We start from the raw sequence: 12,756 nt of genomic DNA on the forward strand, positions 1-12,756 counted from the left end.
TTGACTCAAACTACATACATCATTAGACTCTAGATTTGAAGTGGAATAAAAACTTTCAAAATGCATATAACCAAACACATCTTTCAACATAGACATTTCATTTCAGGTATCAACACAAGCAACATCTCAAAACCATAGCATCAACAAAGACATTTCATTTCAGGTATCAGCACAAGCAACATCTCAAAACCATATCATCAACATACTGAGTCTTTGCGCAAGAGTAAGCATTCATAAGCTACATAACAAGTCCTTGCCCTCAGATAAACCACATTAGTACTGTTCAGGCTAAGCAGTTACCTAGTAACTATTTTCCGTACTACATCTCTAAAGTTATGAGTCGAAACCATTCCCTACATCAAACACGCATCCAAGGCTAGAAACTTCATCACCTGTCACATGTTAACAACAAACAGGAGAACGTAAGCAACGTTTCTAAAGACACTAGGAACACAATTCTACCATACTCTTGAGCATTGCCTATCAGAGCTAATGCAGTATCAACTTTCTGAGATTGTAAATAGCAAGTAAATTATATAACTTTATAATCTCTCTGAGCATAGATTAGACACTTATATTACCTAAGTTCCTCAACCACCACCCATATTAAGCATGTAAAACCCATATTATTCATTGGGATTTTATTAAACTAAGTATTTATTGAAAAAGAAGAGTAATGAATTACCAGCCATCCCAAACTGAAGCTTCTGCCGTTTCACTTGATGTCTTGTACCTTTCCCTCTTCCCGTCAAGATACTTGGACATTCTAACACATAAATACCAAAAACAAATCGAAAGCTGTAAACTTTACTGAAAAACTGAAGCTAAGGAAGCAATTTAAGATAACCCATGTATGAATGATAAGGAAAGATGAACACTTTAACAAGAAATCTGGGATTAAACGAACTCTACCTATTGCATTCTTCGCGGATGGCTTTCAATCTGTTATTTCATGAACTGCCATCTCAAAGTTCGTGAAATACTGGCAATAGGTAGAGTTCGTGAAATACTGGCTTTCAACATTTGGTTTAACTGCGGTTTTGTTTACCTAGAAGCACCAGGTAAGACCCTGAAAGCAGATGATGAAGATTATACTGGCTCAATTGACTCTTTTAGAGGTCCTTCCACCGACGCTCTAACAGTGCGCTAAGCATATTCATTCAATCACCATAAAGTTAGGAACTTGCTGAACAAGTTGGAAACCTGTTAGACTGTAATCAGTGTGCTGAAATCCCATTGGCTTCTAAATACTGTTACAGTTAGAATTGGTTAAGCTGTCTGTCATATCCCCGGCCCTATTTAAAATTAATGTAAGAACACACAGTTCATTCTCATAACACATTACTGTTCTCATGGTATCCTGTCATTTCCATTCCCAAATCCTTCAAGTTCTTCAATCTTATGACTTGCAGTATGTCATGTCAAAAAATTGACATGTTCTAACTGTGTCAGCAAATTGACATGTTATAAATGCGAAAGGCAATACTTTCTTCTGACTTAAGAGCATCTAACAAGCAAAACAAGAACCGAAGGGGCTATGGCATAAGACTAATTAGGTTTGGAAAGTCCTGAAACCTGGTCCAAGAAGCCGGTTTGAGAGATTTCAGGGGATAAAAGTATGTTGAATTGCACAAGTACATGTCCCAAATATCTTTTTGTTTCTCTCAAATGCCCGTATCATCAACCTAACAAGGACATTATTCCTATTACATTCATAAAAATGGAATCTTGGACTGAATTTCATGCTTTTTCCTAAGCACACATTTGGCCACAGACGTGAACCAACTTCAAAACTTCAACTTCTTCTACATAACATCAAATCTCTTAAAAACAATTAAGCAAATAAACAAAAGGACAAGTTTTACAAAAAAACAAACAAAACAAAGAAACACATACCCAGAGATTTCAGAGGCTTCATAAGTCTGAAGCTCACGAATCTCACGTCTCAGCCTCCTCATCTTCCTAAAACACCCCTAAAACACCAACAGCAATAACACGTGAAACATTATAGAAACCAAAAGTAGAGAGAGAAATAGCTGACATTGTAATTCTGGGTTTCACCTGTACAATTTGAACTCTTTAGCTTCAAGCTGTTGGTGTTGAGCAACAGTGAATCTCCATGTTCCGAAGTTAACCAAGGCAAGACACGGCATATACAGATTCGACAGCGTCCTCCGCACTTGCCCTTTCATTTTTCCAAACCCCTTCACTGAGAATGATGCATGAAGAAGAAGCCCATTTCCTTTAGGAGTTGAGGTTTTGCCTTTATATGGTTTCGCTTTTTACCTTCAAAGTTGAGGTACTTACCTTTTTACCTTTTTACCTTCAACCTTTGTTTGTCTTGCCAGTTTCATTTTTTTTTCTTTCTTATAAAAAATTTAAAATACTAATCTACCCTTTAAAATTGGTAATAAAATATTAAATTAACGGTGTTACTAACAGCATAGATTAAATATTTTTAAAACTATCATGTACTAACATGAAAGTTTTAAAAATATATTCACCTTAATTATCAGTGGACGATAATTCATATACGGTTCTTAAAATTTTCCTTATATGTTTATATATTGCCACTGCCTTTTGTGCAAAACCGAAACTAGGCCAGATAAAATAATTTCATTCCTATACAAGGGAAAATTTTCTCTATTTTCTTGAATCTTTCCTCATGTTAGAAAATGACGAAATTGTCCGCACGGCCGCACTGCATTGGGCTTGGGCCGGCCCTATTTCTACCTCGTTTCTGTATTTCTACCGCTTCCTTCCTGCTCAGTTTCTCATCTTCATTTCTTGTTTCCTCGGTCGTTGGTTCAATGTCAATGGCCTCTAGTAGCCAAACGACATCCTCACCTCATCCTTCATCAGCTGAATCATCTACTCCTCGGAGGAAGTACGATGTTTTTCTGAGTTTCAGGGGTGAAGACACCCGCAAGACTATTGTCCCCACTATCTACCATGAATTGCAGAACAGAGAAATTGAAACGTTCATGGATGACACAGGGCTCCCCAGAGGGGCGTCTATTTCTCCGAGTCTGCTGTCAGCAATTCAAGAATCCAGGTCAGCCATCGTTGTTCTCTCACCAAACTATGCTGATTCTGGATGGTGTTTGGACGAATTGAGAATGATTATTCAATGCATGGAATGTAAGAACACAACAGTTATCCCAATCTTTTATGACGTGAAACCCTCTGACGTGCGACATCAGAGAGGGAATTTTGCAAGAGCCTTTACTAGGCACCAAGAAAGGCTTGCACAAGAACAAGATGATGACTACTTAGATCTGTTGGACCAGTGGAGAGTTGCTTTAACAAAAGTTAGCGGTCTCTCTGGCTTGGAATCAAACAAATATAGGTAAGATTACTTACTCTTAAAAAGAGTGGTTTCAATCTTCCTGATTTATATTTGTCTGATGATTGTTCGATTATTGTTCCTTGTAGTTCTGACCTAGAACTTGTCAAAGACATCGTGGAAACGGTCTGCAGTGAATTATGTCCTATTGATGTCGAATGGGCATTGTCATCTACCAAAGATTTCGTAGCATTTGAAGCAACAAAACGAGCCATGGAGGAGGTAATGAGGGCACTTCAAGATGATGAGATCACTGCCATTGGAGTGTTTGGTATGGGAGGCGTTGGCAAGACAAGTATGGTGAAACATGTTGCTGCACAAGCCCGGAAAATTGGGCTTTTTAATTAAGTGATTATGGTTGTCGTATCACAAACGCCCAATTTGAGAAACATTCAAGGAACACTGGCTGATCTGCTGGGGTTAAAATTGTTGGAGGAGACAGTAGTCGGAAGAGCGGTTAGATTAATTGAAAAGTTTATGAAGGGAAATAAAATCCTTATAATCGTGGACGATATTTGGGAGAGAAAAGATTTGCCCAGCATTGGAATACCGAGCTATGATTGTCTCCAAAAGTGTAGTTCCAAAGTCATATTCACCACAAGGAGAGTGAATGTTTGTCATACCATGGAGTGCCAAGAAATCATTCCTCTCCGAATCTTATCAGAGGAAGATGCTTGGAACCTATTTGTGAAGAAAACAAGGAAGTCTTTTCATGAATCAACAAAGTTGTATGACGTAGCGCGGAGAGTAGCAAGAGAATGTGCTGGTCTCCCGGTTGCATTAATAGCAGTTGCCAGGGCACTTGGAGATAAAGATATAGATGATTGGACTGAAGCAGCTCGACGTCTGAAGGCTGCTCAACCTGCCAACTATGAAGATGAGAGAGAGGTGTTGAGATGTATAAAGTTAAGCTATGATCACTTGAGACCTGATGATGACAACATTGCCAAGTTTTTCTTTTTGCTTTGCTGTCTATTCCCTGAAGATTCTGAGATTGAGGTCGAAGACTTGTTGGTGTATGCACTTGGGAAAGGACTATTTCGAGATGCTGACACGATCAAAGCTGCCAGAGCAAAAGCTCATTCGGTGGTCAAGTACCTTAAAGCTTCTAGCTTACTATTGGACAGTGCATGCTACGGGTTTGTGAAGATGCATGACGTAATTCGAGATGTGGCCATATCAATTTCATTATCGGAAGATGGATCAAGGTTTCTGGTTCAAGCTGGTTGTGGATTGAAGGATTGGCCAGCTAATATTGCAGATGAAGGCTACTCTGCAATCTCGTTAATGAGGAACGAAATTCACAAGCTTCCCAACAAGTTGGTATGTTCAAAACTCCAGATTTTATTAATACAGAGCAACAGTATAAAAGAGATTCCAAACTCTTTCTTTCAAAGTCCCAATGAATTGAGGGTCTTAGATCTTAGTGAGACGAACATTTCGTTCCTACCCTCATCATTAGGTCTCCTAACCAACCTCCAAACTTTGTATTTAGATGAATGCAAGAGAATAGTGGATATATCCATACTCGGAAAACTGAAGAACCTTCAGATTCTTAGTATGAAGAACCTTCGCTTTTTTTATGTGGGACGACCTAGTGAAAAAGAATTGCCGAAAGAAATAGGATACTTGACCAATCTTAAGATGTTGGATGTCACGGGTGCATGTTTTGAAAGAGTTCAATCTAAAGTGATATCAAACTTGAATAGATTAGAAGAATTGTACATGAAATGTGACTTTTGCGACTGGGGTAGTAGAAGAATTGATTTCTTTACTCCTCTTTTATTCGGCAAAACTGCTAGCTTTGATGAGTTAAACAGGGTTATCACGCTTGAACAATTTGAAAGTTCAGATATGTGATGTAATATGCTTGCCTCCAGTGGTTCTGTTCAATCCCAATTGGGTCAGCTTCAATATCTGTATCAGCAGAAAAGGATTTATGAAACAGTCCTATTACGGACGTTTTTTTGAGAGGAAACTAACTGTCAAGATGGATGCACACCGGCATCTCTCTCGGTATTTGACTTTAAACACAAGCATGAAGTATTTACCAGATTGGTTTATCGATGTTGTGACCGAGAAAACAGAGATACTAGAGTACACAGGTTACAAGGGATTAGATAACATTCTTGTGGAATATCACCATGGGAGATTACATGAGCTGAAGTACCTTGGTGTAATTGACTGCTATGTGGACAGAGTGTTGATGAACTCAATAACATGGGTTCCACGTATACCTGTGTTTGAGAGCTTGATAGAATTGTATCTGGAAGGTGTGGGAGGCTTGCAGAAGTTATGTGTTGGTGAGTTACCAGCTATGTCCCTGGGCAATCTTAAGTTGTTAAATGTGAGAAATTGCCCGCATCTTGTGCATGCACTTATACCATCAAATATGTTGCCCACGCTACAAAATCTGGAAATACTACATTGTGAGCACACAAAGGATGCAGGAGGAACCGAAATGGAATATGTGTTTGCATTTGAACTCCTGGAGACAGAAAAAATCGTCTTACCGAAATTGAGAGAGATAACATTATGTTATCTTGTGAACCTAAAAAGCATATGGTGTGGTCATCCTCCTGGTGGAGTCTTCAGTAATCTTAACAGTTTGGCAATCCATGGCTGCCAGAAACTGAAATATCTGCTGGATTACCATGTAGCTATATCTCTTTTCCAGTTGGAACTTCTCTGGGTGGAGCAGTGCTCTGACTTGGAAACGGTTATTGAATCAAGCAGGAATACAGAGACCATCAAAATAATTTTTCCAAAATTGAAGGAATTGTATTTGAATAGTCTTCCACAGCTCAGATGGATCTACAGATCGGCTAGCATTCTGTGCCCTTCACTGGAACACTTGTATGTGTGCTTGTGCCCCAGACTCTCAATTCTTGCTGCTGCTGATTTCCAAAGCAAGAACCACGTCCAAACAAATGATGAAGAACATTTTGCGATTATATTTGAAAGGTACAGTCCTATCTCCTATGCCATAAGGTTCATTGATGTGCTGTTTCTTGTGTTCTGTTTCTCTCCTTTTATTTAACTGTCAAACTTTTTTCTTATTCTTCTTTTGTCTTCTTTTTCTCCAAAATTCTTTCCAAAAGCATTTGATTAAGTGTGTTTTCATTTTCTGTTCATGTTCACACTTAGTACAACAGTTTTTTTTGTTACCCATCGGTAATCCTTGCTCATCGTTTATGTTTTGATTGTTTTCTTTGGTAAATAAGCAAATGACTTCCATGCAGCACACATCAGTGCAGAAAGTATACATTGATGCAGAAAGTATACATTAGTGAATTTGTGTTGTGAAACTCTAAATACAGATTGATAAAAGAACCGAGACATATGCATTCTACTTTTTGTTTATATTTTTGACTTGATTTATAAAATTCTGGTGTTGCATTTTAGTTTAGGTTTACTAATTAGATAAGTGTACTGACTGTAATGTAACTTATCGCGACACATTAAATTGCATTATTGCTCACTGATTTTCGTCTAATTGCATTTCACTTGATATCAGATTGTTCCACCGCCAATTCAACTCAGAAGAGGTTCCTCAGTTCTTCTCCAAAAAAAGAAAGTGATTTCTCAACTGGCTCTTCAATGTAATGCGCTAATTACATTATGTAGATTATTATAAGCATAGACAATTTCTTTTGGTCTCTTTTAAGGCTGTTAAGCTAATCATAGTTCTTCCAGTGGAGATTGCTTGAATATTCATGCTTTCTACTGTTTGAGGAGTTTGGTTATGTCATGTTGTCTCTGTTTTGGATTTTGCTAGTTCCTCAAGAATCTGGACAAGAATACTACAGAACTTAGCGTGCTGGTCTAAATCCATTAACCTTTTTTTTTTTTTTTCTTCAACTCATCATGTGTCTTGTTCAATTCTTACTCGTAACTTTTATGCAGAGCATCTGTCTCTACTATTAGTGAATTTGAAGAGACAGAACTGTTTAGTCATTCAAACAGTTCCTAGCAACTTATTAACGTGAAGTCGTGAACTAGACTAATGAACTGAATTTCTGGAAAAATGAAAGCAGCTAATTTGTTTATACTTCAATGTGAAGGTCAGTTTGATAGAGACCAGAACTAGACGAACATAGCTTCACCACAGTCATTTTTGTTCTTTTGTATGTACTGTGTAGTGTGTACACAGAAGTATCAAAATTTCAAACTTGCTTGTAGCTTTGTTTGCAGTATATTGTACTTTCCCTTGTTGGGTGTTATGAGTGGGTGACATTGTTGCCAAGCAGTGCAGCACCTTGGAGATAACTGGGCCTAGGTGGGGCTCCAACGAAGTCGTGTTAAGCCGTTACGTGGTATAGGGCTTTCCCACAACCTTGACGTTGATCTAGGATGAAGAAGTATTGCATTGAGTTGTTTTGATATCGTTTTGCACGATTTGACATTTATAAGCTAAGATTACTCTTAGGCTTGTAGGGAGAACTTTTAATGAGGACCAAGTTAGGACTTTTGAATGAACGGTTGGATGATGTGGATGTTGGAAATTGAAAATATCAACTAAAACTTAAACCACTCATCTAACCGTTCATTCAAACGTTCTCACGTGGTTCCCATTATAAGGTTCTCATTAGAACTTAGAAGCTTTCTCTAGGCTTGTATATGGTTGAGTTCTGAAGAGCAAATCTAGAGTCTGCAGGGACATATCTATGTTGTAGGCTGGTTGGGCTGTAGCCCAAATGAAAATTGAGTAAATTACATAACAGTATATGACCAAATATTAAATAGCAAATCACATATACATCATTCAAAGGATTTAAAACACAAATAAATCCACTTATGTTGTTTGTGTTGTTAAACAAATAAGGATAGCTTTTAACAATTAAGGACAATTTTTTCTCTGCATGTCATGTGTCATGGTTTAATTTACCAAATTAATCCTATACTAATTAAATATGTTTTTAAAAGAGAAAAGTTTCACATTTTGAGATTTTTCAGTAAGTGAAATACAGTAGTAGGTTTTCAATAACTTAGTGTAGTAGCAGTACGCAGTAGCAACACACAACAACAACAACAACACACACAGTAGCAGCACACAACAACACGCAGTAGCAACACACAATAGCACGCAGTAGCAGCACACAACAACAAGAACACACACAGTAGCAACACACAACAACACGCAGTAGCAGTACACAGTAGCAACACAAAGCAGCACACAGTAGCAGCACAAAGCAGCACACAGTAGCAGCACACAACAACACACAGTAGCAGCACACAACAACACACACAGTAGCAGCACAAAACAGCACACAGTAGCAGCACGAAGCAGCACGAAGCAGCACGCAGTAACAGTACAAAGCAGCACGCAGTAGTAGCACACAACAACACACGTAGTAGCAGCACACAACAACAACACACACAGTAGCAGCACACAACAACACACACCAACATCACATGTAGTACCAGCACGCAACAGTAGCACATAACAGAATGTAGAAGCAGCACATAGCAACAACACACACAGTAGCAGCACATAACAACACACACCAACATCACACATAGTAGCAGCACACAGTAGCAGCACGTAGCAGTAGCACATAGCAGAATGCAGTAGCAGCAATAACAACACACACAGTAGTAGCACACAACAAGAAACACCAACATCACACGCAGTAGCAGCACATAGCATAATGCAGTAGCAGCACATAGCAGAATGCAGTAGCAGTACATAACAGAATGCAGTAGCAGCATGAAGCATGAGCATAAATTAGCTATAAATGATCACTTTTTGCTGTCAAATTCAAAAGATATGGGTTTTAATTCCAAAGAATCTTTGAGTAAACCAAGTTGTATGGATGAAGAATAATCAAATCAGATCTGGTTGGATTCGGCGAAGCCTTAGTCAACATTCATCCTTTCATTATTCGGCTCCTCCTCCCTTCCTCGCCTCAGCGATTTGGTCGGAGCGGTGACCGGCAAAGAAGATGAAGAAGAAGAGGAAGAGGAAGAGGAAGAGGAAGAAGAAGAAGAATCGGTGTGTTTCTTAGATCTGAAAATGGTGGAGAAGTGGTATTTTGAGCCAATGGCAGTTTTGTACATATTTCAGAAAATAATGGCTTTTTGGGTATTTTGCGTAAAAAATTGCTGACATGGCGTGGTACTATGCACTGTGGGCCTGGTTATATGTCATTATTTATTTAAATCTGTTGAAAGATGGTTTTTCTGTGTTTTGCAACTATCTATGGTAGTGGGATGTCATTTTCTAAATATTAAAATACAAAAAAACCATTTGCTGAAATATTTATACAAATCAGGACACGGCCCAAGCCCAAAACCAAATAGTAATGGTCTGGACTCTCTTTTCTTATGTTAAATGTCCAAAATGCCAGTTCCATAACAGAATCACATTAATCAACCATTACCCTTCTCTCTCTTCCTATCATTAACCTCAAATCGGCAAATCCCTAATTTCAGCCCCAAATCGGCAAATCTTGATCTCTTCGTCATCCCCTGCTCCACGTCCGCCGCACCAGTGTCCTCTACGCCGCTGACTGGGTCTCCACCGACGTCTCCGTCACCGACGATGAAACCACTCAAGAGAAGCTCTCACTGAATCGATGCCACGATCGGTGTTTAATCATGAGCACAGTCTGGATTCTCATGCGACGGTGGAGGTAAGGTAAGTGTTTGTACGAGAGTTGTGGCCGGTGGCGGGATGTGCTACTAGAGTACAGGCAGCGAGATTAGGCCTGACTGGAAGAAGATTGTGGCTGTCGAAGAATTGAGGCCGACGCTGGCATGAGAGAGATCCCTTTGCTTTGTATGGCAAGTGTTTGTATGAGTCATCGCCGGCGACGAGATGTGCTATTGGAGTAAAAGTAGCGAGGTTGGGACCAATCAAAAGAAGATGGTGGTTGTCGAAGAAGATGGTTGAGTAGCAGTTATACATACAGTAGTTGAGTAGTAGCAGCACTAGCATCAAAGTCGGTAGACGACAGTAGCAGCGCTAGCATACGATGACGATGCCTCTGCCTTGACTACGACTTCGCCTCGATGACGACGGTTTTTCCTGTAGAGGGGATTCTGCCTTGTTAAGTGTTGTCGTTTGATTATTGGACGAGTAAGAGTTCTGCTACTGTACATTAGGTAGTAGCAGTTGCTTTTTCTTTGGTGAATTTGGTAGTAGCAATATCTATTTAGTCTGTAGTAACGATAGGTTCTAATCAGCGGTAGTAGCAACAGATCTCTAGTCGACGGCAGTAGCAGTAGATCTCTAGTCAACATTAATAACAATAGATTTTCGGTCTACAACAGTAACAGTAGATTTCCGGTTTGCGGCAGTAGCAGAAGATTTTTGGTCGACAACAGTAGCAGCAGCGAAGCGCTTTGCTTACGTCTTTGTTGGACTAATTTTGTAGTGAATGGTAATTTGGTAAAATATATAGTGACATATGGCATGTGGACATCAATTGTCCTAATTTGTTAATTTGTGTCCTTAAATGTGCAAGATATTGTGTAAAAGATGTATTTGTAAACTAAAATTTAGTTGGTAACTATTATGTAGTTTACTAATGAAAATTCTCCTTAACTAGTTTATACTAGAAATAATACCCGCGTTTTGCTCAAAATTTAAATATTATAATTGTAAAAAATAAAAATAAAACAAACCGCTTAGTAGAAATAACAAGTCATGATTTTAAACCACTCAATTTCAAGATTAACAAGCCAATTTCTTCATATTCAACAAAACAAACAAAGATGTCGTAAAGAACGTACTCAAAATGTGACAGTATTGTTGCGCCGACCCTTGATGTCATCGGTGCTCAAAACCTTCAGATCTAAGAAGCAAAGCGACGAGGGCGACGTGGCCTGGTGGCGGAGCAGTGGCGTCGGTGACAAGGACTCCAGAACCTTCGAGCCCTAAAACCTTCTCTCTGTCTCTCTATAATTTTGGAGAGAGCAAGGCTATGCTACATCTCCGAGTGAGGCAGACCTAGAACCGTGATGTTTGATCAAAGGTCTGGCCCTGACGTGTGACACGTATATGTCTCTATAGTTTTTAATCTCGACAATAGATTTCTATATTGCACAACACAACGCTAGACTCTGTTGGCAGCAAGGTTGAACATGATATATTTGAATTGGAATGCAACCACAAGCAAAGCCCATATGGTTGCTTTAGCCCCCTCGCAATCGTGTACGCGGCCCCGAAACAGAAATGACACAACGTACGTACATAATGATTGTATTGGTCTCTAAGCCTTGTGGCTGAAAATGCACGACTTCAAAGTTGTACGTCGAGCTTTCTTTCTAGGTTTATTTCACGTAACCAAAGATACAAGTAAAACCAAGAAAGGTTGCCACGCTTTCCTCTCCTCTCTCAAGTCGCCGTCTCCGACCTTTCAATAATAGCTATATGGTCACTATGGTGATGTTGAGATGTGCTCGTGCTCGTGCTCGTGCTTCACAGACGCCCTGAAAACAACAATAATAAGCAACAACCACACACGTTGAAGTGATAAAAATTATGAAATTTGTGCGCATTCTTGAGAGTACAATATATGCATGCATGTCCACGTATAACCCAATGTGGTCCAATTGCTAGTTTAATTTTTAATGATATGTCGACATATAACCCAATAAATACACGTATACATGCATGTGATATGAACTATCCTGCTCTAACATTTCCTCTATATATAGCGACTAAATTCATCAATATTGGCCATCAAACACTTTCTCGATCTTTTTGTTAAGGTTTTGAATATCACGCCAGTCATGTCGTTGCCATCCTCCCTAATATTTCAGGGTTATCGAATGCAACCACAACTTGTAACTCCGGCAAGGCCAACTCCTCGTGAAATAAAGATGCTGTCTGATATAGATGACCAGCAAGGCCTTAGGTTTCAGATACCAGCCATCATAGCCTACAAGAACAATCTTTCGATGTCGAACCGAAAAGACCCCGTTCTGGTGATCATAAGGGAAGCAATAAGTAGAGCATCGGTGTACTACTACCCTTTAGCTGGTAGGCTCAGGGAAGGGCCTAACAAAAAGCTTATGGTGGATTGCAATGGAGAAGGCGTCTTGTTCGTCGAGGCTAAAGCTGACGTCACTCTCGAGCAACTCGGAGATGCTATTCGACCCCCATGCCCTTTCTTAGAAGGTTTCATGTGTGATGTTCCCGGCTCTGATGGCATTCTTGGTTGCCCTTTGTTGTTATTTCAGGTATATATAAGATCAGATACAATTAGTTACTACAAGTTATTACTACAAATATATATATATATCCAATGAGGGATCCATATTTTAAGCCATTTATAGGGATAGGGCATTACACCAACTTCCCGATTATAATTTTACATCTCCACCGTTCATATCTTAGGTCTATATGAGTAGATCACCTCTATAAAATTTCATATGATTTGGTGATCGTTAAGGCTTTCAAA

General features: G+C 39.2%; 2 protein-coding genes and 1 pseudogene across 2 annotated transcripts; all 3 read left to right on the plus strand.

Annotated features, from left to right (window-relative positions):
• The first annotated feature begins 2,816 nt into the window (after positions 1-2,816).
• Positions 2,817-3,694, plus strand: LOC101300941 (TMV resistance protein N-like). Its single transcript, XM_004304965.1, has 2 exons — positions 2,817-3,349; positions 3,436-3,694. The coding sequence occupies exons 1-2, from the start codon at positions 2,817-2,819 to the stop codon at positions 3,692-3,694; spliced, it is 792 nt and encodes a 263-aa protein (XP_004305013.1).
• A 276-nt stretch (positions 3,695-3,970) lies between these two features.
• LOC101301226 (disease resistance protein RPS2-like) lies at positions 3,971-7,072 on the plus strand. Its single transcript, XM_004304966.1, has 3 exons — positions 3,971-4,669; positions 5,199-6,310; positions 6,864-7,072. Exons 1-3 carry the CDS (start codon positions 3,971-3,973, stop codon positions 6,925-6,927), a joined length of 1,875 nt encoding a protein of 624 aa, XP_004305014.1. The 3' UTR covers positions 6,928-7,072.
• A 5,013-nt stretch (positions 7,073-12,085) lies between these two features.
• The window catches only part of LOC101301513, a 1,788-nt pseudogene continuing 1,117 nt past the window's right edge, over positions 12,086-12,756 (plus strand).

The sequence above is a fragment of the Fragaria vesca genome, linkage group LG6 (assembly GCF_000184155.1).
Source record: "Fragaria vesca subsp. vesca linkage group LG6, FraVesHawaii_1.0, whole genome shotgun sequence".
Taxonomy (NCBI): Eukaryota; Viridiplantae; Streptophyta; class Magnoliopsida; order Rosales; family Rosaceae; genus Fragaria; species Fragaria vesca.

Bases quoted from the DNA above. Each gene is read 5' to 3' on its own strand.
- LOC101300941 (XM_004304965.1), top strand. From the start codon at position 2,817: ATGGCCTCTAGTAGCCAAACGACATCCTCACCTCATCCTTCATCAGCT. The intron at 3,350-3,435 runs GTAAGATTACTT...TGTTCCTTGTAG, and splicing joins TTGGAATCAAACAAATATAG to TTCTGACCTAGAACTTGTCA.
- LOC101301226 (XM_004304966.1), top strand. From the start codon at position 3,971: ATGGAGTGCCAAGAAATCATTCCTCTCCGAATCTTATCAGAGGAAGAT. The intron at 4,670-5,198 runs GTATGTTCAAAA...TTGAAAGTTCAG, and splicing joins ACAAGCTTCCCAACAAGTTG to ATATGTGATGTAATATGCTT. The intron at 6,311-6,863 runs GTACAGTCCTAT...ACTTGATATCAG, and splicing joins TTTGCGATTATATTTGAAAG to ATTGTTCCACCGCCAATTCA.